Source organism: Salvelinus alpinus, chromosome 2 (genome assembly GCF_045679555.1).
Source record: "Salvelinus alpinus chromosome 2, SLU_Salpinus.1, whole genome shotgun sequence".
Classification (NCBI taxonomy): domain Eukaryota; kingdom Metazoa; phylum Chordata; class Actinopteri; order Salmoniformes; family Salmonidae; genus Salvelinus; species Salvelinus alpinus.
Window position 1 is genome coordinate 130714805 of NC_092087.1, and position 27393 is coordinate 130742197.

The window sequence follows — 27393 nt, forward strand, 5'->3', positions numbered from 1 at the left end:
TGTGAGACAACGCCCAGTATGCCAGGGAACAGGACCTCAGACCAGAGACCTCTGACTCACTAAGCTTTAGTGACTAAAGGGTTAAAGTGCCCAGTATGCCAGGGAACAGGGACCGCAGACCAGAGACCTCGGACTCACTAATCTGTAGTGACTAAAGGGTTAAAGTGCCCAGTATGCCAGGGAACAGGTAACAGGGACCTCAGACCAGAGACCTCTGACTCACTAAGCTTTAGTGACTAAAGGGTTAAAGTGCCCAGTATACCAGGGACCTCAGACCAGAGACCTCTGACTCACTAAGCTTTAGTGACTAAAGGGTTAAAGTGCCCAGTATGCCAGGGAACAGGACCTCAGACCAGAGACCTCTGACTCACTAAGCTTTAGTGACTAAAGGGTTAAAGTGCCCAGTATACCAGGGACCTCAGACCAGAGACCTCTGACTCACTAAGCTTTAGTGACTAAAGGGTTAAAGTGCAGACAGATTAGTGAAGAGGGGGTGGTGTGTGTGTGCGTGCGTGCGTGCGTGTGGTGTGTGAGTGTGGTGTGTGTGTGTGAGTGTGGTGTGTGTGTGTGAGTGTGGTGTGTGTGTGTGAGTGTGGTGTGTGTGTGAGTGTGGTGTGTGTGTGTGAGTGTGGTGTGTGAGTGTGGTGTGTGTGAGTGTGGTGTGTGTGTGTGAGTGTGTGAGTGTGGTGTGTGAGTGTGGTGTGTGGTGTGTGTGTGTGTGAGTGTGGTGTGTGTGAGTGTGGTGTGTGTGTGTGAGTGTGGTGTGTGTGAGTGTGGTGTCTGTGTGTGGTGTGTGAGTGTGGTGTGTGTGTGGTGTGTGAGTGTGGTGTGTGTGAGTGTGGTGTGTGTGTGTGGTGTGTGTGTGTGAGTGTGGTGTGTGTGTGTGTGAGTGTGGGTGTGTGGTGTGTGGGTGTGTGAGTGTGGTGTGAGGTGTGTGTTTGTGGTGTGTGGTGTGTGAGTGTGTGTGTGTGAGTGTGTGTGTGTGTGTGTGAGTGTGGTGTGTGAGTGTTTGTGTGTGTGGTGTGTGTGTGTGTGTGTGTGTGTGTGTGTGTGTGTTTGTGTGTGTGTGTGTGTGTGTTTCTGAAATAATACAATAACCATTATCATCTCAAAAGTCTCAGTTATTATTGAGATTATTAAAATCCTTGTTAATTCATCAATCAAAAAAACAAACAACCAATCAACAAACTTTACTGTTTTTCACTGGACAGAACAATACGTTCTGTTTAAATCCATTTAATTAAAACACGTCATTACAATCAGTAGCACAGCCACAAAGTCATCCAATATAACCACACTGCTAACCCTAATGCCTCACCTTAAATTAAGACCAAAAAACAAATTTTTGGTTTCATGAATTTTTACGATATAGTACATTTTTACTTTGCAGCCGGCACATATGGTGAAGAATATCCTGTCACACATTCCCATTGACAGAGAGGAAGCTGCCCTGCTGTAGTCATTTCAGAGAGACACTAGAGGAAGCTGCCCTGCTGTAGTCATTTCAGAGAGACAGTAGAGGAAGCTTCCCTGCTGTGGTCATTTCAGAGAGACAGTAGAGGAAGCTGCCCTGCTGTAGTCATTTCAGAGAGACAGTAGAGGAAGCTTCCCTGCTGTGGTCATTTCAGAGAGACAGTAGAGGAAGCTTCCCTGCTGTAGTCATTTCAGAGAGACAGTAGAGGAAGCTGCCCTGCTGTGGTCATTTCAGAGAGACAGTAGAGGAAGCTGCCCTGCTGTAGTCATTTCAGAGAGACAGTAGAGGAAGCTGCCCTGCTGTAGTCATTTCAGAGAGACAGTAGAGGAAGCTTCCCTGCTGTAGTCATTTCAGAGAGACAGTAGAGGAAGCTGCCCTGCTGTGGTCATTTCAGAGAGACAGTAGAGGAAGCTGCCCTGCTGTAGTCATTTCAGAGAGACAGTAGAGGAAGCTTCCCTGCTGTGGTCATTTCAGAGAGACAGTAGAGGAAGCTGCCCTGCTGTAGTCATTTCAGAGAGACAGTAGAGGAAGCTTCCCTGCTGTAGTCATTTCAGAGAGACAGTAGAGGAAGCTGCCCTGCTGTGGTCATTTCAGAGAGACAGTAGAGGAAGCTTCCCTCCTGTAGTCATTTCAGAGAGACAGTAGAGGAAGCTGCCCTGCTGTGGTCATTTCAGAGAGACAGTAGAGGAAGCTGCCCTGCTGTAGTCATTTCAGAGAGACAGTAGAGGAAGCTTCCCTGCTGTAGTCATTTCAGAGAGACAGTAGAGGAAGCTGCCCTGCTGTAGTCATTTCAGAGACAGTAGAGGAAGCTGCCCTGCTGTAGTCATTTCAGAGACAGTAGAGGAAGCTTTACTGCTGCAGTCATTTCAGAGAGACAGTAGACTATTGTATTTCTGATGTGGATTACGCACTGAACTGTCAGTGGGCTGTGGCTGTTCATATATACAGTAGATGATCACTTTCTGGCAGGTGGATCACTTTGTGGCAGATGTCTCATCTTGGTCTGTTCACATGCGTTTGTGGATGTGGATCACTCTCTTGCAGTTGGGGCAGCGGTGTTCTACGTCCTTACAGGAGTCAACACAGAACGGAATCAAACAGCATGGCCAGCACCTAGAGAAGGACAGAGACAGAGAGAGATGAAGATTCAGTGTGTGTGTATTCCTGTAACCTGTGTGTGTATATTCCTGTAACCTGTGTGTGTGTATTCCTGTAACCTGTGTGTGTTCACGTAACCTGTGTGTGTGTATTCCTGTAACCTGTGTGTGTGTGTTCCTGTAACCTGTGTGTGTGTATTCCTGTAACCTGTGTGTGTGTGTTCATGTAACCTGTGTGTGTATTCCTGTAACCTGTGTGTGTGTTCATGTAATCTGTGTGTGTGTATTCCTGTAACGTGTGTGAGTATTCCTGTAACCTTTGTGTGTGTATTCCTGTAACCTGTGTGTGTGTTCATGTAACCTGTGTGTGTGTATTCCTGTAACCTGTGTGTGTATTCCTGTAACCTGTGTGTGTGTATTCCTGTAACCTGTGTGTGTGTTCATGTAACCTGTGTGTGTGTATTCCTGTAACCTGTGTGTGTATTCCTGTAACCTGTGTGTGTGTTCATGTAACCTGTGTGTGTGTATTCATGTAACCTGTGTGTGTGTATTCCTGTAACCTGTGTGCGTATTCCTGTAACCTGTGTGTGTGTTCATGTAACCTGTGTGTGTGTATTCCTGTAACCTGTTTGTGTGTATTCCTGTAACCTGTGTGTGTATTCCTGTAACCTGTGTGTGTGTATTCCTGCAACCTGTGTGTGTGTTCATGTAACCTGTGTGTGTGTATTCCTGTAACCTGTTTGTGTGTATTCCTGTAACCTGTGTGTGTATTCCTGTAACCTGTGTGTGTGTATTCCTGTAACCTGTGTGTGTGTATTCCTGTAACCTGTGTGTGTGTGTGTATTCCTGTAACCTGTGTGTGTATTCCTGTAACCTGTGTGTGTGTTCATATAACCTGTGTGTGTATTCCTGTAACCTGTGTGTGTGTATTCCTGTAACCTGTGTGTGTGTATTCTTGTAACCTGTGTGTGTGTATTCCTGTAACCTGTGTGTGTGTATTCCTGTAACCTGTGTGTGTGTATTCCTGTAACCTGTGTGTGTGTATTCCTGTAACCTGTGTGTGTGTGTATTCCTGTAACCTGTGTGTGTGTGTATTCCTGTAACCTGTGTGTGTGTGTGTATTCCTGTAACCTGTGTGTGTGTATTCCTGTAACCTGTGTGTGTGTATTCCTGGATCGGATCCCAGTAGGCGACCCAAAACAACGGTGCCGCAGAAGTTTCAGACGGGCACACTGCTCACCGCTCCCAAGTATATTACACGCCAATGTCCAGTCTCTTGACAACAAGGTAGATGAAATTCGAGCAAGGGTTCCCTTCCAGAGAGACATCAGAGACTGTAACGTTCTTTGTTTCACAGAAACATGGCTCACTCGGGATACGTTATCAGAGTCGGTACAGCCACCTGGTTTCTTCACACATCGCGCCGACAGAAATAAACATCTCTCTGGGAAGAAGAGGGGCGGGGGTGTAGCCTTATGATTAACGAGTTGTGGTGTAATCATAACAACATACAGGAACTCAAGTCCTTTTGTTCACCTGACCTAGAATTTCTTACGATCAAATGCCGACCGCATTATCAACCAAGAGAATTGTCTTAGATTATAATCACAGCCGTGTATATTCCCCCCAAGCAGACACCTCGACGGCCCTGAAAGAACTTCATTGGACTCTATGTAAATTGGAAACCACATATCCTGAGGCTGCATTTATTGTAGCTGGGGATTTTAACATGGCTAATCTAAAAACAAGGCTCCCTAAATTTTATCAGCATATCGAATGCGCGACCCGGGCTGGCAACACTAGATCATTGCTACTGTCACGGTCGTTGAAAGAACTGGACCAAGGTGCAGCGTGGTGAGCGTACATGTTCTTTTATTTGAAAAATGACGCCGACAAAACAATAAACACTACAAAACAAACCGTGAAGCTAAAGTCTATGTGCCATAAACAAAGTCAACTTCAGGTGGGAAAAAGGGCTACCTAAGTATGGTCCTCAATCAGAGACAACGATAGACAGCTGTCCCTGATTGAGAACCCTACCCACCCAAAAACATAGAAATACAAATAATAGAACATAGAATACCCACCCCAACTCACACCCTGACCAAACCAAAATAGAGACATAAAAAGGATCTCTAAGGTCAGGCCGTGACTGTACCCCCCCCCCCCAAAGGTGCGGACTCCGGCCGCACCTTTGGGGGGTCTACTGTCACGCCCTGACCTTAGACGCAGACCCCACTCCACCACTGGCTCACCCCACTTTGGTGGCACCTCTGGTGCGGGGACCCTCGTCGCCGACCCCGGACGGAGCACCCTCGTTGCGGGCCCCGGACTGGGCACACTCGTTGCGGGCCCCGGACTGGGCACACTCGTTGCGGGCTCTTGACTGGGCACCCTCGTTGCAGGCCCCAGACTGGAGACCGTCGCTGGGGGCTCCGGACTGGAGACCGTCGCTGGAGGCTCCGGACTGGAGACCGTCGCTGGAGGCTCCGGACTGGAGACCGTCGCTGGAGGCTCCGGACTGGAGAACGTCGCTGGAGGCTCCGGACTGGAGGCCGTCGCTGGAGGCTCCGGACTGGAGACCGTCGCTGGAGACTCCGGACTGGAGACCGTCGCTGGAGGCTCCGGACTGGAGGCCGTCGCTGGAGGCTCCGGACTGGAGAACGTCGCTGGTGGCTCCGGACTGGAGGCCGTCGCTGGAGGCTCCGGACTGGAGGCCTTCGTTGGAGGCTTCGTGCCATGACTCCTCACTGGAGGCTTCGTGCCATGGATCACCACTGGAGGCTTCGTGCCACTCACTTCCGTCATCATGAAGTGCTTTGAGAGACTAGTCAAGGATCATATCACCTCCACCCTACCTGACACCCTAGACCCACTCCAATTTGCTTACTGCCCCAATAGGTCCACAGACGACGCAATCGCAATCACACTGCACACTACCCTAACCCATCTGGACAAGAGGGATACCTATGTAAGAATGCTGTTCATTGATCACAGCTCAGCATTTAACATGATAGTACCCTCCAAACTCGTCATTAAGCTCGAGACCCTGTGCTACTGGGTCCTGGACTTTCTGACGGTATGCCCCCAGGTGGTGAGGGTAGGTAACATCTCCACCCCGCTGATCCTCAACACTGGGGCCCCACAAGGGTGTGTTCTCAGTCCTCTCCTGTACTCCCTGTTCACCCATGACTGCGTGGCCATGCACGCCTCCAACTCAATCATCAAGTTTGCAGACGACAGTACAGCGTTAGGCTTGATTACCAACAACGACGAGACGGCCTACAGGGAGGTGAGGGCCCTCAGAGTGTGGTGTCAGGAAAATAACCTCACACTCAACGTCAACAAAACAAAGGAGATGATTGTGGACTTCAGGAAACAGCAGAGGGAGCACCCCCCTATCCACATCGACGGGACAGTAGTGGAGAAGGTGGAAAGTTCCTCGGCGTACACATCACGGACAAACTGAAATGGTCCACCCACACAGACAGCGTGGTGAAGAAGGAGCAACAGCGCCTCTTCAACCTCAGGAGGCTGAAGAAATTTGGCTTGTCACCAGAAACACTCACAAACTTTTACAGATGCACAATCGAGAGCATCCTGTCGGGCTGTATCACCGCCTGGTACGGCAACTGCTCCGCCCACAACCGTAAGGCTCTCCTGAGGGTAGTGAGGTCTGCACAACGCATCACCGGGGGCAAACTACCTGCCCTCCAGGACACCTACACCACCCGATGTCACAGGAAGGCCAAAAAGATAATCAAGGACAACAACCACTGCCTGTTCACCCCGCTATCATCCAGAAGGCGAGGTCAGTACAGGTTTATCAAAGCTGGGACCGAGAGACTGAAAAACAGCTTCTATCTCAAGGCCATCAGACTGTTGAACAGCCATCGCTAACATTGAGTGGCTGCTGCCAACATACAGACTCAATCTCTAGCCACTTTAATAATTAATAATTGGATGTAATAAATGTATCACTAGTCACTTAAACAATGCCACTTTATATAATGTTTACATACCCTACATTACTCATCTCATATGTATATACTGTACTCTATACCATCTACTGCCTATGCCGTTCGGCCATCGCTCATCCATATATTTATATGTACATATTCTTAATCATTCCTTTACACTTGTGTGTATAAGGGAGTTGTTGTGGAATTGTTAGATGACTTGTTAGATATTACTGCACTGTCGGAACTAGAAGCACAAGCATTTCACTACACTCGCATTAACATCTGCTAACCATGTGTATGTGACCATTAACATCTGATTTGATTTAACTAGGCAAGTCAGTTAAGAAAAAAAATCTTATTTACAATGACGGCCTAGGAACAGTGAGTTAACTGCCCTGTTCAGGGGCAGAACGACAGATTCTTACCTTGTCAGCTCGGGGATTCGATCTAGCAACCTTTCGGTTACTAGTCCAAAGCTCTAACCACTAGGTTACCTGCCACCCCTACGTACAGGCATATATATACACTGCTCAAAAAAATAAAGGGAACACTAAAATAACACATCCTAGATCTGAATGAATGAAATATTCTTATTAAATACTTTTCTTTACATAGTTGAATGTGCTGACAACAAAATCATACAAAAATGATCAATGGAAATCAAATTTATCAACCCATGGAGGTCTGGATTTGGAGTCACACTCAAAATTAAAGTGGAAAACCACACTACAGGCTGATCCAACTTTGATGTAATGTCCTTAAAACAAGTCAAAATGAGGCTCAGTAGTGTGTGTGGCCTCCACGTGCCTGTATGACCTCCCTACAACGCCTGGGCATGCTCCTGATGAGGTGGCGGATGGTCTCCTGAGGGATCTCCTCCCAGACTTGGACTAAAGCATCCGCCAACTCCTGGACAGTCTGTGGTGCAACGTGGCGTTGGTGGATGGAGCGAGACATGATGTCCCAGATGTGCTCAATTGGATTCAGGTCTGGGGAACGGGCGTGCCAGTCCATAGCATCAATGCCTTCCTCTTGCAGGAACTGCTGACACACTCCAGCCACATGAGGTCTAGCATTGTCTTGCATTAGGAGGAACCCAGGGCCAACCGCACCAGCATATGGTCTCACAAGGGGTCTGAGGATCTTATCTCGGTACCTAATGGCAGTCAGGCTACCTCTGGCGAGCCCATGGAGGGCTGTGCGGCCCCCCAAAGAAATGCCACCCCACACCATGACTGACCCACCGCCAAACCGGTCATGCTGGAGGATGTTGCAGGCAGCAGAACGTTCTCCACGGCGTCTCCAGACTGTCACGTCTGTCACGTGCTCAGTGTGAACCTGCTTTCATCTGTGAAGCGCACAGGGCGCCAGTGGCGAATTTGCCAATCTTGGTGTTCTCTGGCAAATGCCAAACGTCCTGCACGGTGTTGGGCTGTAAGCACAACCCCCACCTGTGGACGTCGGACCCTCATACCACCCTCATGGAGTCTGTTTCTGACCGTTTGAGCAGACACATGCACATTTGTGGCCTGCTGGAGGTCATTTTGCAGGGCTCTGGCAGTGCTCCTCCTTGCACAAAGGCGGAGGTAGCGGTCCTGCTGCTGGGTTGTTGCCCTCCTACGGCCTCCTCCACGTCTCCTGATGTACTGGCCTGTCTCCTGGTAGCGCCTCCATGCTCTGGACACTACGCTGACAGACACAGCAAACCTTCTTGCCACAGCTCGCATTGATGTGCCATCCTGGATGAGCTGCACTACCTGAGCCACTTGTGTGGGTTGTAGACTCCGTCTCATGCTACCACTAGAGTGAAAGCACCGCCAGCATTCAAAAGTGACCAAAACATCAGCCAGGAAGCATAGGAACTGAGAAGTGGTCGGTGGTCACCACCTGCAGAACCACTCCTTTATTGGGGGTGTCTTGCTAATTGCCTATAATTTCCACCTGTTGTCTATTCCATTTGCACAACAGCATGTGAAATTTATTGTCAATCAGTGTTGCTTCCTAAGTGGACAGTTTGATTTCACAGAAGTGTGATTGACTTGGAGTTACATTGTGTTGTTTAAGTGTTCCCTTTATTTTTTTTAGCAGTGTATATATGTGTGTGTGTGTGTGTGTGTGTGTGCGTGCGTGCATGTGTGTGCATAACTCACATGAAGCAGCAGAGGGCTCCACAGATGACCCAGGTGAGTAGTGCAGTGGTGTGTGTGGTCTCTGTCAGAACCTGGACCTGACAGTGTGGACACGTCATCTGGCCGGACACGTCTCTAGGCAGCGGCTGCTGCATCACCACCACCTGGGTTACTGCAGAGGGAGGAGAATACTGGTTAGAACCAGATAGAACTGGATAAAACTGGATATAACTTCATAGAATTGGATAGAACTGGACAGAACTAGAAAGAATCACCACCACCCAGGTTACTGTAGGGAGAGGGAAATACTGGTCAGAACCAGATAGAACCAGATAGAACTGGACAGGACTAGAAAGAATCACCACCACCCGGGTTACTGCAGGGAGAGGGAAATACTGGTCAGAACTGGATAGAACTCAATAGAATGGGATAGAACTGGACAGAACCAGACAGAGCTAGATAGAACAGGATAGAACAACTTAGGCCCCCAAAAAATTGTGTCGCTTGTTGTTAGTTCTATATTTCAAACCCCTAAAGAGGTAGAGGATTCGAGGGGTTGCTAAGGCTGGGTGTTGCTAAGGCCAGGACGTCCAGCAAATACCTCGTGTTTGTACAACTTGGTTCTCGTTTGTCACGGGGTACTGTGAATAATAAAAAAAGGAACCGATTTAGGTAGTTTTGGTCAGACAGTTTGGAGTTTTTTTCAGTGTGTGTGTGTGACTCACCGCTGGGGGCATTTGTAGGTTGTGCCATGCCCATGTCGTATTGGGGAGGTGGTGGGTACATGCCGGGTTGGGGACCTGATAAACAAGGGATGAATAAATACATCAATACACTGTCATTTACCGCAAACCCAGGGATACAGAGTGGTTGTCCAGCATTATGGGAACACAAACCCAGGGACACAGAGTCGTTGGCCAGCGTTATGGGAACCCAAACCCAGAGATACAGAGTGGTTGGCCAGCACTATGGGAACACAAACCCAGGGATACAGAATGGTTGGCCAGCATTATGGAACCACAAACCCAGAGATACAGAATGGTTGGCCAGCATTATGGGACCACAAACCCAGATATACAGAGTGGTTGGCCAGCGTTATGGGAACACAAACCCAGAGATACAGAGTGGTTGGCCAGCATTATGGGAACACAAACCCAGAGATACAGAGTGGTTGGCCAGCATTATGGGACCATAAACCCAGGGATACAGAGTGGTTGGCCAGCATTATGGGAACAAACCCAGGGATACAGAGTGGTTGGCCAGCCCTTAACAATGATGTTCATGACATCTATGGCTATCGTGACACACACATCGGCTGTCCCCATAGGAGCACCCTTTTCGGTTCCAGGAAGAACCCTTTTAGGTTCCAAGAAGAACCCTTTTCGGTTCCAGGAAGAACCCTTTTAGGTTCCAAGAAGAACCCTTTCATGTTCCAGGAAGGTTCTAGATAGCGCCTTATTTTCTAAGAGTATAAGCTTAAACTGTCCCTAAGAGTATCAGTGTAGATCTGATCTCTTACCTCCCTGGAAGCCAGGCTGAGGGGGGTAGGCTGTTCCCCCGCCACTTCCCTGGTAGCCAGGCTGAGGGGGGTAGGCTGTTCCCCCGCCACTTCCCTGGTAGCCGGGGTAGGGGTAGGGGGGAGCAGACGCGTCCAGCGGGGGTCCATACTGGCTCTTCTCCATACTGTCTGGGGGGGGGGGGAGAGAGAGAGAGAGAGAGAGAGAGTGGAAGACAGTGAGCACAAACACAGTGAGCACCTTATGAAAATATCACATTGAGAAAACATATGTTTCTGCCCCCACCTTCTCTCCCCCTTATCTCTCTCACCTAACTTCTTTCACACACACACACACACACACACACACACACACACACACACACACACACACACACACACACACACACACACACACACACACACACACACACACACACACACACACACACACACACACACACACACACACACACACACACACACACACTTCTTGTTCAAGCTGTTGCTTATAACAATGATACACACCCCTGTATTCAACCGGGCAGGTTTGGTGACATTTCATTGGACAAAGACTTGGCCTGTAGAATCTGAGTAGTACAAGCCAAAAACAACACCACCACTAATGAATGCCACACACCCACTAAATCTATCAGAATAACTCTAACCCTGGTCTATGTTACTGGTGAATGATCAACAGTTAGAGTCAGTTAGAAAACGTTTAAGTGTCAATCTACACTGACACATCAATTGACAATACAAAATACAGAGGCAGCCCTTTCCTGCAGTCAATGTCCAGAAGTGCCCTCTGTGACATCATGGCCCTTTCCTGCAGTCAATGTCCAGAAGTGCCCTCTGTGACCTCATGGCCCTTTCCTGCAGTCAATGTCCAGAAGCGCCCTCTGTGACCTCATGGCCCTTTCCTGCAGTCAATGTCCAGAAGTGCCCTCTGTGACATCATGGCCCTTTCCTGCAGTCAATGTCCAGAAGTGCCCTCTGTGACCTCATGGCCCTTTCCTGCAGTCAATGTCCAGAAGTGACCTCATGGCCCTTTCCTGCAGTCAATGTCCAGAAGTGCCCTCTGTGACCTGATGGGTGGAATGTTATTCATGACGAAAATCCAGTGTTTCTATGTCAAACTGTTTTGTTATATTTCAGTCTTCTGTGATGTATATAAAGTGTAATATTGGGATGCAAACTCAAAACTGAATACATTTCAACTCTATACTTGACAAGGTACAGGTCTCTTTTTTTAAGCCCATAACCATGTGTGTGAGGTGTATACTTTGGTTTCAAAGTAGATTTGTTAAAGACTACCAAAAATCACACACTGCAGTAAAAGGTTCCAAGCCATATTATGGACCTCTCAGATAGTTTTTAGACACTAGTCAGTCATAGGCAAACACAGTGCAGTATGTCATCTGGAATCAGCTATATACACAGTACAGTATGTAATGTGGAATCAGCTATAATACACAGTGCAGTATGTCATGTGGAATCAGCTATAATACACAGTACAGTATGTCATGTGGAATCAGCTATAATACACAGTGCAGTATGTCATGTGGAATCAGCTATAATACACAGTGCAGTATGTCATGTGGAATCAGCTATAATACACAGTGCAGTATGTCATGTGGAATCAGCTATAATACACAGTGCAGTATGTCATCTGTAATCAGCTATAATACACAGTGCAGTATGTCATCTGTAATCAGCTATAATACACAGTGCAGTATGTCATGTGGAATCAGCTATAATACACAGTGCAGTATGTCATGTGGAATCAGCTATAATACACAGTGCAGTATGTCATGTGGAATCAGCTATAATACACAGTGCAGTATGTCATCTGTAATCAGCTATAATACACAGTGCAGTATGTCATCTGTAATCAGCTATAATACACAGTGCAGTATGTCATGTGGAATCAGCTATAATACACAGTGCAGTATGTCATGTGGAATCAGCTATAATACACAGTGCAGTATGTCATCTGGAATCAGCTATAATACACAGTGCAGTATGTCATTTGTAATCAGCTATAATACATCACATGATCTAAACATAATTGATCTACGTGCTCTCCATTAGGAAACAGGTCTTCTGATCCCAATGGGACTTCCTGGTTCAATTTAGGTTCAATAAATAAATACAAATTCTAACTTCATGATTCATTCTAACCTCAGGCTCATCAATAACCTTTACTTACAGTAACCAGGTCAGTCGTTAAAAACAAAGTATTATAAGGAAATGCATAGATTATACTACTGCGCTATACATACAGTGCATTCAGAAAGTATTCAGACCTCTTGACTTTTTCTACATTTATTTAGCAATTACAGCCTTATTTTAAAATTGATTAAATTTGTAAAAATCCTCCAAAATCTACACACAATACAACATAATGACATCACAATACCCCATAATGACAAAGCAAAAACAGGTTCTTAAAAATGATTGCAATTTTCAAAAAAACAGAAATACCTTATTTACATAAGTATTCAGACCCTTTGCTATGAAATTTACTCTAAATTGAGCTCAGGTGCATCCTGTTTCCATCGATCATCCTTGAAATGTTTCTACAACTTGGGACATAAGCCTATGAGTAAATGTTATACAGCATCATGTAGTTGACGATGGTGTTGTTATGAAGCTGTAACGGAGGCTTATCTGTTGGCTTATCTTATCTTCATGAGGAAGTGAGGTTGAGTTGTTTAGTATGTGTGTGTGTGTGTTGCGGGGAGCTGCTGCTGCGCAGAAGAAAAATCAGCCCGCGCAGAGTAGCACGAGATTGAACCTCTCGACTTTCTAGTTTCCCCTGTTTGTTAACACTATCAACGTTTCCCTCTACTGTGGGAATTGGGATCTAATCAACGCAATATTAGCTACTTTCAATGCAACATACCGAAACAAAACCATCGATTCATCGGACTTTGTTGTAGACAGAACACGTCAGACTAGGATTCTATTGCATTGACACATACTCTAATCCAGGGGTGTCAAACTCATTTCGCATCGTGGGCCACATACGGCCTAGGGAGATGTCAAGTGGGCCGGACCATTAAAATTATACCATACTCTGCTATAAATAACCAAAATATCATGTCTTTCCTTTGTTTTGGTGTAAAGAAGCACAAGAACATTAGGAAAATATTGAAATTTAATGAACTATCCTTTTACAAAACATTTCATGAAACACCTCATATTTCCTTAGACAAATGTGCAATTTACTTTTATCATTCACAAATATGCATTGCAACTGATCCCACTGATTGTACAAAGGCACAAAACTTTAATTGGTACTGAAAAATATAGTAATGCACTTTAAGATTAAATGAGACTTTTAAAGAAAGGAATTTTTAAACCACTTACACATACGCATATAAAATCTAAATGTAATCCCTGCGTACACCTTACAAACTAAGGAGAGTGATTTTAAATGTGTAATGAAGAAAGTGTTCGCCTGTCCTGTAAATCTGTAAACTTCATACATGAAACATACATACACATACAATACATACTGAAAATTTATGGAGTTGTATGAACAGTAGAATTCCATCACACAACTTTTGTTTTGAAGCTGCTGACTAACATTAAAGTGCACATTTTTTTAAATCACCACAGTAAGGATTCATCTTCACAGAGCTGTATTCTTTCAATGCAAACAGTATCTAAGGCAGCATTTTAAAGGTGTTAGTCTAGTCTGGACTTGTATTTGTTCCTGAAACTTGGCATCTTTTGGCCTGTACAAGTGCATCAACACCAGGTGTCATGTCCTGACTAGCTGTCACTTTCAGAATGTCATTTAAGTGCTTGTTTGTGAGCCTTGAACGCATTTTTGTTTTATTGATATTCATCACTGAGAAAATTTGTTCACAAAGGTAGGTTGTCCCAAACATGCACAAAATTTTAGCAGCCAGGGCTGTTAATTTGGGGTACCCTGGTAGTAGATACTGATAAAATCTGTCCAGACCTACAGAGGCAAATTTGCCCTTCAAATCTGCATCACACTGCAAATCAATTATCTCTAGCTGAATTTCGACCGGCAGACCAGAAGCTTTAACTGTGAAAGGTGAGCGAAAAACTGAAAATTCTGTCTCAAGTTCACCAAATACCTGAAAACGTTTCTCAAACTCCCGCAGTAGTCCTGCAATTTTGTCTTTGTACCGTTTCATGTCCGCATCAGGTCTGGTCACACACACATCTCTCAGACAGGGGAAATGAGCAGGGTTGCCATTTGCCAGTTGCATCTCCCACAAAGTCAGCTTCAACTTAAATGCATGTATGTTGTCAGAAAACTGTGTGACAACTTTTTTGCGGCCTTGCAACATTTTGTTCAGATTGTTCAAGTGTTCAGTAATATCAACCAAGAATGCAAGGTCCCGTAGCCATTCCTGAGATTGTAATTCCAACACCGGTTTTCCTTTTTTCTCCATGAACTGTCCGATTTCCTCTCGTAGATCAAAGAAATGCCTCAGCACAGCGCCTCGGCTTAACCATCTCACTTCAGTGTGGTATGGCAGGCTGTGGGTAATGTTGCTGTCGCTGAGAAGTTTGTCAAACTGACGATGGTTCAGACCTCTGGACCGGATGAAATTTACAGTGCGAACAACCACCTCCATGACGTGGTCCATTTTCAGCGACTTGCAACACAATGCCTCCTGGTGCAAAATACAGTGAAATGTCCAGAAACGATCTCCTCCATTAAGGGCTTGTACTTTGTCTTTGAACTTTGTCGCGACACCTGCTTTCTTTCCGACCATGGATGGCGCGCCGTCTGTAGCCAGGCTGACAGCGCGGGACCAGTCCACTCCAACTCTGTCCAATGCAGCAACGACAGAGCCGAAAATGTCCACGGCTGTTGTGGTGTCCATCATTGGCACCAACTCAAGAAACTCTTCAGTAACAGTCAATGTCTCATCAACTCCTCGAATAAATATGGCCAGTTGGGCCACGTCTGTGATGTCAGTGCTCTCGTCAATTGCCACGGAAAATGCAATAAATGACTTGACTCTCTGTTTCAATTGACTGTCTAAATCTGCCGATAGTTCCGAAATCCTCTCTGCTATAGTATTCCTCGTCAGGCTAATATTGGCAAAAGCTTGTCGCTTCTCGGCACATACAAGTTCAGCCGCCTTCATCATGCATCGTTTAACAAAGTCACCGTCGGAATACGGCTTCGATGCTAATGCTATTTCGCTAGCAATTAGGTAGCTGGCTTTTACCGCTGCTTCACTGACTTCTCGGCTCTGGATGAAAGTTGACTGCTGTTTCCTCAGACCCGCCAGCAATTCGTTAATCTTATCTCTTCTCAGTTGTCCTTGCAAGCCGTCATATTTTTCGCTGTGATGAGTCTCGTAGTGGCGTCGAATATTATATTCCTTCAATACCGAAACTTGTTGCAAACACACCAAGCACGAAGGTTTTCCGTGCATCTCTGTAAATAAATAGGACGTGGTCCATTTTTCTTTGAAAATTCTACACTCCTTATCTACTTTTCTCCGTTTGGATAACGACATTTTGGCTAATGAGGGTGTAGCGGAGAGGTAGAGACCAAGGTATTAACAACGTCGTAACAAGCAGCAGATGGCGCATTGATACCGTCTGCTGTTTTCAGTCTGTCTCAGTGATGCAGCTTGTCTTCTACTCTGATGGAAAGAGTGCGCCCCTTAGCGGATAATCCATGAATTGCAGCGAATTAAAAATATTAATTCCATGTCTTTTATGCATTTTTTCCACTTTCAAATTATCCTGCGGGCCTGATCGAACCTCCTTGGGGGCCGGTTCCGGCCCGCGGGCCGTATGTTTGACACCCCTGCTCTAATCTAAACAGACCGGTGCGCCATAACCAATCAGAGCTGCAGTAGGCCTATATGCAAATAAACCACTGCCATATATGTGCCATTCACGTTGAACGTGACTGTCTTTACAGAATCTGCGGTCGTGAGTAGATGAGCTGTTTTGAGATCATATCCTCTGCTAGTTAGTGAGTTATTAGCCCAGTTATAGATACGTTTGAGTCAGCAATGGGGGAGTGGTTGCTTCCTACAAGACACAACACGTGTGCATTTCTAGACATCTTTGAAAAGGGAGTCAGTTAAAGAGCGTTTTTGTGTTAAAGGGGCAGTGTTGTATTTTGTTGTATTTGTCTGATTCTCTGTAATAATGGTATGGGAATAAAATGGTTTCTTGCATCAAACGACTCAACAACATTTTCAGTCACCTCCTTGTCTGAAGGACAAGTGGATAAACAGGTTCATGTTAAGCCCTGAATGTTTTTTTCAAAAATCTCATAGAATGTAGGTTTACATTGAACACCACACATTGGCTGCTACTGTTGGCTGAATGATAGAACAGCTATTTCCATGTTAAAATGTTATGGGATGCATTTTCTCCATTGTTTTTGATGGTAGACCCCTCTGGTAGGTCTACATTATGATCAAATAGTAGTCTACTTGATCACTGTTAAAACCAGGGGCGCAACTTTGGTTTTAGAAGTGGGGGGACATAGTTGTATTATTTTTATCCACTCGGATAAACACTCCAAACAACCTACCTGACCGCTCGGAGGCGTCCGCATGGTCCTAAAGCACACCGCAGTACACTACCCTATGGGCCCTGGTCAACAGTAGTATCCCACCCTATGGGCCTTGGTCAACAGTAGTACACTACCTGTTACGAATCTCTTTGGCCCGACAGTCTAGGGGGGGATGGTAACGAGACCCGTAACATAACTCATGCAAAGTGTAACAGTGACAAAGTAACGGTGAGAACGAAATAACACAGACAACTTAATTACCGTCAAACACTCAGGGTTTATTTCTAAACACACGGTAAAGGGGGGCAGGAAAAGGGGCTGAGCTGGACCCAAGGAAAGAAAGAATAATAATCCAAAAACACCCCTAAACTAGACTAGCCTATTTCAACAACAACTAACTAACTAACCAAAAATACATGGAGTGGTCCGCCCAGTTCTAACTAGTGTATTTAACAGTTTACCTACGGGTAGTGTATGCCCATGGGCGACCTGTCTGGTTACCCCCTTTCCCACCATCAAACAAACACTCAAACACCATAACCAAAAACAATACTCACAGGTGGGGACAAAGTGACATGTATCCTAAACCACACAAGATTTCTACAAACATATGGCATTTACAGAGAGATTGAGCGGTTGTGATTGGGTAAGGGAAAAGGAGCAGGTGTCTTCCGATTAGCGACTGATTGATGACTGATTGGGGAATGATGATTGTCACCTGTGAGTAGGGGAGAAGGAGAGAAAAGAAATACACACAGGATACACACAGAATACTTGTATCTGTAACACTACCCTATGGGCCCTGGTCAACAGTAGTACTCTACCCTATGGGCCCTGGTCAACAGTAGTACTCTACCCTATGAGCCCTGGTCAACAGTAGTGTTCTACCCTATGGGCCATGGTCAACAGTAGTACTCTACCCTATGGGCCCTGGTCAACAGTAGTACTCTACCCTATGGGCCCTGGTCAACAGTAGTACACTACCCTATGAGCCCTGGTCAACAGTAGTGTTCTACCCTATGGGCCATGGTCAACAGTAGTACTCTACCCTATGGGCCCTGGTCAACAGTAGTACTCTACCCTATGGGCCCTGGTCAACAGTAGTACACTACCCTATGGGTCCTGGTCAACAGTAGTACACTACCCTATGGGTCCTGGTCAACAGTAGTACTCTACCCTATGGGCCCTGGTCAACAGTAGTATCCCACCCTATGGGCCCTGGTCAACAGTAGTACACTACCCTATGAGCCCTGGTCAACAGTAGTGTTCTACCCTATGGGCCATGGTCAACAGTAGTACTCTACCCTATGGGCCCTGGTCAACAGTAGTACTCTACCCTATGGGCCCTGGTCAACAGTAGTACACTACCCTATGGGTCCTGGTCAACAGTAGTACTCTACCCTATGGGCCCTGGTCAACAGTAGTGCACTACCCTATGGGCCCTGGTCAACAGTAGTACACTACCCTATGGGCCCTGGTCAACAGTAGTACTCTACCCTATGGGCCCTGGTCAACAGTAGTCCTCTACCCTATGGGTCCTGGTCAACAGTAGTGCACTACCTTATGGGCCCTGGTCAACAGTAGTACTCTACCCTATGGGCCCTGGTCAACAGTAGTACTCTACCCTATGGGTCCTGGTCAACAGTAGTACTCCACCCTATGGGTCCTGGTCAACAGTAGTACTCTACCCTATGGGTCCTGGTCAACAGTAGTCCTCTACCCTATGGGTCCTGGTCAACAGTAGTCCTCTACCCTATGGGTCCTGGTCAACAGTAGTCCTCTACCCTATGGGCCCTGGTCAACAGTAGTCCTCTACAAAAGGTAACATGGGGCCATTAGGGATGCCAAACAGAACAACAATCAGCTGCCAAGCACACTACACAATGGAGCCTGATACAGACTGCCCGCTCGCTGTATGGTGTGTGTGAGAGAGAGTAAAGAGAGAGAGAGAGACTGATCAAGACAGTTAAAGTTGGGTGGGCCATCAAGGGAAGTTAAAATTCTTAGATGAGGTGTTTCTTGCTAATGTGATTGACAAGATAATATTATTCAAATAAGTGTGAGTTGGGGGGTTGTACTGTGAAGTTGGGAAAGTTCATTATGGAAATCAAATCAAATTGTATTTGTCACATGCTTCATAAAGAACAGTGAAATGCTCACTTATAGGCCCTTTCCAACAATGCAGAGAATTATGCAATTGGACCTACTGTTGCCACACACGCCAATTCACCATATCTACTAAACACATAACACACACACCAGTTCACCATCACTTCTAGCCATTTCCCAGAGGATATTATAATCTGGTTGTCAATATTTACCAGGGTTAATTAGAATTAAAGACACACAATTCAGGAAGTGATTTTATTTTTAAATGTAAAACATTTAACATCTTTTAAAATAAATGGCTTCTCTTCCATTTATTGAGAAGTCATTGAATATTCATTCACCTCTCGTCCAAGGTGGCTTAGCAGTTCAGACGTCTTTTTCTGTTCCGTATTGTTCGTGTCCTGTATATATATATATTTACACCTTTCTTCGCATATCTTTTATCTATTTTATTATCCAAGAACTCAACTACAAAAGCTTTCCTGCAAAAGCTTTCCTGCAACCCGCTTCACCAATTACAAAAAGTATTATTTACCTCAATCTGAAAATCCATCGTGGAAGCTAGCCAGGGGCTAATTCAGAAGCTAGCCTGAAAGCTAACCAGAAGCTACTCCGATAGCTAGCCAGAAGCTAATCTGTAGCTGCCCCGAAATTAGCCGGTTTGCTGGCTAGCGTTGGTGTTTCAGCTGCCCACGTTTAGTGGTCATCAGCTATTCCTTTAGCTCGATAATCTACCGGCACTTTTGTGCAACGCGACTCGGACCGGAGCATTCCGGGACTCTTTTTCTCTCAGTTTCCCCGGATTCCAGCCGCAGGCTCTGGACACTTGTACCTTGATTTCGCAGCTAGCTAGCTGCAAACCGTGTGACTATTGGCTTACGTCGACCCCGGAGCAAACTCTAATCATTCTGGAGCTAGCCAGCTGAGGAGTTCCATCACCATCCGGACCCGTTTCTTTTGTTGCTGCTGCAGATACGGAACCCCACCGGGCCTTCACGACTGACTGCCGCGACTGACTGCCGACGTTATCTGCCCGAGGGATTTATCCAACTGGCACCTCCGTCCCGACGTTACCTGAACGCTCATCTGAGGCCCGCTAATCGTTAGCTGTCTTATCGGCTGCTATTTGAACAAGTATATTGGACAACTATTATTATTATTATTATTTATTTATTTTATTTTTTCCTTGGGTCACTATATCTATTTTGCCAATTTGGATTGATCCCCTCTACCACACGGAACCCCACTACACGGAACCCCACTAACCTACCGACGGAAACGCACGAGGTATCTACAAACAGACCTCCATCCTATGCTGCTACCGATAGCCATATACCCGGCCAGCTGTCTGGATCGCCACGACCCCAACCAACCTCTACTCACTGGACCCTTATTGATCACTCGATTAGCATGCCTCTCCTTAATGTAAATATGCCTTGTCCATTGCTGTTCTGGTTAGTGTTTATTGGCTTATTTCACTGTAGAGATTCTAGCCCTGCTCTCTATACCATATCCAACCTCTCAGTTCCACCACCCACATATGCGATGACATCACCTGGTTTCAATGATGTTTCTAGAGACAATATCTCTCTCATCATCACTCAATACCTAGGTTTACCTCCACTGTATTCACATCCTACCATACCTTTGTCTGTACATTATTCCTTTAAACTATTTTATCGCCCCCAGAAACCTCCTTTTACTCTCTGCTCTAGTAGCTCTAGGCGACCAATTCTCATAGCTTTTAGCCGTACCCTTATCCTACTCCTCCTCTGTTCCTCTGGTGATGTAGAGGTGAATCCAGGCCCTGCAGTACCTGGCTCCACTCCTATTCCCCAGGCGCTCTCTTTTGATGACTTCTGTAACCGTAATAGCCTTGGCTTCATGCATGTTAACATTAGAAGCCTCCTCCCTAAGTTTGTTTTGTTCACTGCTTTAGCACACTCTGCCAACCCGGATGTTTTAGCCGTGTCTGAATCCTGGCTTAGAAAGACCACCAAAAATTCAGACATTTCATCCCCAATTACAAGATTTTCAGACAAGATAGAACGGCCAAAGGGGGCGGTGTTGCAATCTACTGCAAAGACTGCCTGCAGAGTTCTGTTATACTATCCAGGTCTGTTCCCAAACAATTTGAACTTCTACTTTTAAAAATCCACCTCTCTAAAAACAAGTCTCTCACCGTTGCCGCCTGCTATAGACCACCCTCTGCCCCCAGCTGTGCTCTGGACACTATATGTGAACTGATTGCCCCCCATCTATCTTCAGAGCTCGTGCTGCTAGGCGACCTAAATTTGAACATGCTCAACACCCCAGCCACCCTACAATCTAAGCTTGATGCCCTCAATCTCACACAAATTATAAATGAACCTACCAGGTACCACCCCAATTCCGTAAACACGGGTACCCTCATAGATATCATCCTAACAAACTTGCCCTCCAAATACACCTCTGCTGTTTTCAACCAAGATCTCAGCGATCACTGCCTCATTGCCTGCATCCGTAATGGGTCAGCGGTCAAACGACCTCCACTCATCACTGTCAAACGCTCCCTGAAACACTTCAGCGAGCAGGCCTTTCTAATCGACCTGGCCGGGGTATCCTGGAAGGATATTGATCTCATCCCGTCAGTAGAGGATGCCTGGTCATTTTTTAAAAATGCCTTCCTCACCATCTTGAATAAGCATGCCCCATTCAAGAAATTTAGAACCAGGAACAGATATAGCCCTTGGTTCTCTCCTGACCTGACTGCCCTTAACCAACAGAAAAACATCCTATGGCGTTCTGCATTAGCATCGAACAGCCCCCGTGATATGCAACTTTTCAGGGAAGCCAGAAACCAATATACACAGGCAGTTAGAACAGCCAAGGCTAGCTTTTTCAAGCAGAAATTTGCTTCCTGCAACACAAATTCAAAAAAGTTCTGGGACACCGTAAAGTCCATGGAGAATAAGAACACCTCCTCCCAGCTTCCAACCGCTCTGAAGATAGGAAACACTGTCACCACCGACAAATCCACTATAATTGAGAATTTCAATAAGCATTTTTCTACGGCTGGCCATGCTTTCCACCTGGCTACCCCTACCCCGGACAACAGCACTGCCCTCCCCTCTGCTACTCGCCCAAGCCTTCCCCATTTCTCTTTCTCCCAAATACAGTCAGCTGATGTTCTAAATGAGCTGCAAAATCTGGACCCTTACAAATCAGCCGGGCTAGATAATCTGGACCCTTTCTTTCTAAAACTATCTGCTGAAATTGTTGCCACCCCTATTACTAGCCTCTTCAACCTCTCTTTCGTGTCGTCTGAGATCCCCAAAGATTGGAAAGCAGCTGCGGTTATCCCCCTCTTCAAAGGGGGGGACACCCTTGACCCTAACTGCTACAGACCTATATCTATCCTACCCTGCCTTTCTAAGGTCTTCGAAAGCCAAGTCAACAAACAGATTACCGACCATTTCGAATCCCACCACACCTTCTCCGCAATGCAATCTGGTTTCAGAGCTGGTCATGGGTGCACCTCAGCCACGCTCAAGGTCATAAACGATATCGTAACCGCCATCGATAGGAAACAATACTGTGCAGCCGTATTCATTGACCTGGCCAAGGCCTTTGACTCTGTCAATCACCACATCCTCATTGGCAGACTCGACAGCCTTGGTTTCTCTAATGATTGCCTCGCCTGGTTCACCAACTACTTCTCTGATCGAGTTCAGTGTGTCAAATCGGAGGGTCTGTTGTCCGGGCCTCTGGCAGTCTCTATGGGGGTGCCACAGGGTTCAATTCTTGGACCGACTCTCTTCTCTGTTTACATCAATGATGTCGCTCTTGCTGCTGGTGATTCTCTGATCCACCTCTACGCAGACGACACTATTCTGTATACTTCTGGCCCTTCTTTTGACACTGTGTTAACAACCCTCCAGGCGAGCTTCAATGCCATACAACTCTCCTTCCGTGGCCTCCAACTGCTCTTAAATACAAGTAAAACCAAATGCATGCTCTTCAACCGATCACTGCCTGCTCCTGCCCGCCTGTCCAACATCACTACTTTGGACGGCTCTGACTTAGAATATGTGAACACCTACAAATACCTAGGTGTCTGGTTAGACTGTAAACTCTCCTTCCAGACTCACATCAAACATCTCCAATCCAAAGTCAAATCTAGAATTGGCTTCCTATTCCGCAACAAAGCATCCTTTACTCATGCTGCCAAACATACCCTTGTAAAACTGACCATCCTACCAATCCTCGACTTCGGTGATGTCATTTACAAAATAGCCTCCAAAACCCTACTCAATAAATTGGATGCAGTCTATCACAGTGCCATCCGTTTTGTCACCAAAGCCCCATATACTACCCACCACTGCGACCTGTACACTCTCGTTGGCTGGCCCTCGCTTCATACTCGTCGCCAAACCCACTGGTTCCAGGTCATCTACAAGACCCTGCTAGGTAAAGTCCCCCCTTATCTCAGCTCGCTGGTCACCATAGCAGCACCTACCTGTAGCACGCGCTCCAGCAGGTATATCTCTCTAGTCACCCCCAAAACCAATTCTTCCTTTGGACGCCTCTCCTTCCAGTTCTCTGCTGCCAATGACTGGAACGAACTACAAAAATCTCTGAAACTGGAAACACCTATCTCCCTCACTAGCTTTAAGCACCAGCTGTCAGAGCAGCTCATAGATTACTGCACCTGTACATAACCCATCTACAATTTAGCCCAAACAACTACCTCTTTACCTACTGTATTTATTTATTAATTTATTTTGCTCCTTTGCACCCCATTATTTCTGTCTCTACTTTGCACTTTCTTCCACTGCAAACCAACCATTCCATTGTTTTTTTTTTTAGTTTTTATTTTACTTGCTGTGTTGTACTCACTTCGCCTCCATGGCCTTTTATATTTTTATTTATTTATACATATATTTGTTTGCCTTCACCTCCCTTATCTCACCTCACTTGCTCACATTGTATATAGACTTATTATTATTTATTTTTTTTCACTGTATTATTGACTATATGTTTGTTTTACTCCATGTGTAACTATGTGTTGTTGTATGTGTCGAACTGCTTTGCTTTATCTTGGCCAGGTCGCAATTGTAAATGAGAACGTGTTCTCAATTTGCCTACCTGGTTAAATAAAGGTTAAATAAAATAAATAAATAAAAATAAAAATATAGATTTCCTTTTTCCAATTTTTTCAGATTACTTCCTGAACTAACTGACTTCAATTCGAATTGACCTCAACCTTGACCTTTACTATACCCATTTACCACGGGCAGAAACCCAAACTCACACATCCTAGTCAGTTAATCATTTACGCAAGGCTTTATTTTCATTTCCTTAATCCAACATCTCACAAAACAGCTGGACATTTCCCCATAAATGATATCATGGTTTGGTTAGCTATCAAATTCACTGATGTGTGAAGTACAGTTTGCCTCTGTCTGTGTGTACACATCTAGCAGAGCTGTCTGTGTGTACACATCTAACAGCGCTGTCTGTGTGTACACATCTAACAGCGCTGTCTGTGTGTACACATCTAACAGCGCTGTCTGTGTGTACACATCTAACAGCGCTGTCTGTGTGTACACATCTAACAGCTCTGTCTGTGTGTACACATCTAACAGCGCTGTCTGTGTGTACACATCTAACAGCGCTGTCTGTGTGTACACATCTAACAGTGTTGTCTGTGTGTACACATCTAACAGCTCTGTCTGTGTGTACACATCTAACAGCGCTGTCTGTGTGTACACATCTAACAGCGCTGTCTGTGTGTACACATCTAACAGCTCTGTCTGTGTGTACACATCTAACAGCGCTGTCTGTGTGTACACATCTAACAGCGCTGTCTGTGTGTACACATCTAACAGTGTTGTCTGTGTGTACACATCTAACAGCTCTGTCTGTGTGTACACATCTAACAGCGTTGTCTGTGTGTACACATCTAACAGCGCTGTCTGTGTGTACACATCTAACAGCTCTGTCTGTGTGTACACATCTAACAGCGCTGTCTGTGTGTACATATCTAACAGCTCTGTCTGTGTGTACACATCTAACAGCTCTGTCTGTGTGTACACATCTAACAGCGCTATCTGTGTGTACACATCTAACAGTGCTGTCTGTGTGTACACATCTAACAGCTCTGTCTGTGTGTACACATCTAACAGCTCTGTCTGTGTGTACACATCTAACAGCTCTGTCTGTGTGTACACATCTAACAGCGTTGTCTGTGTGTACACATCTAACAGCGCTGTCTGTGTGTACATATCTAAAAGCTCTGTCTGTGTGTACACATCTAACAGCGCTGTCTGTGTGTACACATCTAACAGCTCTGTCTGTGTGTACACATCTAACAGCGCTGTCTGTGTGTACATATCTAACAGCTCTGTCTGTGTGTACACATCTAACAGCTCTGTCTGTGTGTACACATCTAACAGCGCTATCTGTGTGTACACATCTAACAGTGCTGTCTGTGTGTACACATCTAACAGCTCTGTCTGTGTGTACACATCTAACAGCACTGTCTGTGTGTACACATCTAACAGCTCTGTCTGTGTGTACACATCTAACAGCTCTGTCTGTGTGTACACATCTAACAGCGTTGTCTGTGTGTACACATCTAACAGCGCTGTCTGTGTGTACATATCTAACAGCTCTGTCTGTGTGTACACATCTAACAGCGCTGTCTGTGTGTACACATCTAACAGCTCTGTTTGTGTGTACACATCTAACAGCGCTGTCTGTGTGTACATATCTAACAGCTCTGTCTGTGTGTACACATCTAACAGCTCTGTCTGTGTGTACACATCTAACAGCGCTATCTGTGTGTACACATCTAACAGTGCTGTCTGTGTGTACACATCTAACAGCTCTGTCTGTGTGTACACATCTAACAGCGCTGTCTGTGTGTACACAGCTAACAGAGCTGTCTGTGTGTACACATCTATCATTATGCACCAAGACAGAGTTAGAAGAAGGTTGGGTGACTGGTGCTGTTCTCTCTAAACCAATTTTAAAAACACCCCTCTTCTAAGTCTTTTCCTTCTCACGTAGCAACACACACAAAACAAACACAGATATTCCTAGTCCTACACACAACTCTTTCATATTTTATTATATTCTGCAAAGAACCACTCTGAAAACCCCAACACTGCCCCTTACCTTTTTGGAGTCCTGGAGGAGACGAGGTACTGTGGACTGGAGCCCTGGAGGAGACGAGGTACTGTGGACTGGAGTCCTGGAGGAGACGAGGTACTGTGGACTGTGTGGAGCTAAAGATCAGAGCTGCTACTCCCTCGAGAGACCGTGAGAAAGTGAACCAGGTAGGAAAGAGAGCGAGAACGAGAGCACACACAGAGGGGAGGAGTGAGGAAGGTGTGAGGCAGATGAGGTAACAACGTTATCTTAAGTGGCTGAATAGTGAACACAAGCCTGATGGAAAATAACTAGTTCCAGTGTAATTGCATCATCACTGTGTGACGACGAATCCCAGTAGAACAGGAAACAGTCAATTCCACTCACACCAGGGGTGTTTCCCAAATGACAATGAGCCCTGGTCAAATGAAGTGCACTCCTGTACCTAGGGAACAGGGTGTCATTTGGGACGCAACCCGGAAGACACTGATTCATATCAATAGACCAGAGACCTCTGACTTACTAAATGGTTTTAAAGTGAAGAGGTGGAGGGGTGGGAATATGCTGTGTTTGTGTGTGTGTGTGTGTGTGTGTGTGTGTGTGTGTGTGTGTGTGTGTGTGTGTGTGTGTGTGTGTGTGTGTGTGTGTGTGTGTGTGTGTGTGTGTGTGTGTGTGTGTGTGTGTGTGTGTGTGTGTGTGTGTGTGTGTGTGTGTGTTTTGAGGGGAAATTGTGGCTGTGGTGAATGAATGTGTTTATAGTTCTCGATAAACAACATTGTGGAAAATACGTTTGTTAGTGAGAAGACAGAAAACCTAGTAGCCAGCAGAGAGCATTAACCATGCATGAGCAGCCTATGATCACCATGACTCATCTTCAGTTAGACTATTAGAACATAATGCAGACCAGACAGTCATTACTTAACTAACATTGGTCCATTGGTGTTTGGAAGAAAGGTCATTAGAACACCTAACACAGGCCTATTTTCAGGTGAATACATTTTAGAAAAGTGTGTGTGTTCATCCATCCACCATTTGTTGTTACCTGAGAATGTATACTGAACAAAAATATAAACGTAACATGCAACAATTTCAACAGTTTTACTGAGTTACAGTAAATCAGTCAATTGAAATAAATGTATTAGGCTCTAATCTATGGATTTCATATGACTGGCCAGGGGCGCAGCCATAGATGGGCATGGAAGAGCATAGGCCCACCCACTTGGGAGCCAGGCCCAGCCAATCAGAATGATTTGTTTCCCCACAAAAGGGCTTTATTACAGACAGAAATAGTCCTCAGTTTCATCAGCTGTCTGGGTGGCTGGTCTCAGACGATCCCGCAGGTGAAGAACCCGGATGTGGAGGTCCTGGGCTGGCGTGGTTATTCAACATTCTGCCATATTCTCTAAAACAACGTTGGAGGTGGCTTATGGTAGAGAAATTAACATTAAATTC

General features: G+C 45.7%; 1 protein-coding gene across 2 annotated transcripts; it reads right to left on the reverse strand.

The window, feature by feature from the left end:
- Positions 1-1175: 1175 nt before the first annotated feature.
- On the reverse strand, positions 1176-26091 carry LOC139568806 (lipopolysaccharide-induced tumor necrosis factor-alpha factor homolog). 2 transcript variants are annotated; one of them, XM_071390903.1, is made up of 6 exons: positions 25969-26090; positions 10182-10349; positions 9388-9462; positions 9264-9303; positions 8684-8834; positions 1176-2587 (listed from the first exon to the last, which is right to left on the reverse strand). In XM_071390903.1, the coding sequence occupies exons 2-6, from the start codon at positions 10326-10328 to the stop codon at positions 2482-2484; spliced, it is 519 nt and encodes a 172-aa protein (XP_071247004.1). In that variant the 5' UTR covers positions 10329-10349; positions 25969-26090; the 3' UTR covers positions 1176-2481. The 2 variants fall into 2 exon arrangements, with proteins under 2 accessions (XP_071247004.1, XP_071247005.1); XM_071390904.1 differs by lacking the exon at positions 9264-9303 and having other exon boundaries at positions 25969-26091.
- Positions 26092-27393: the final 1302 nt, after the last annotated feature.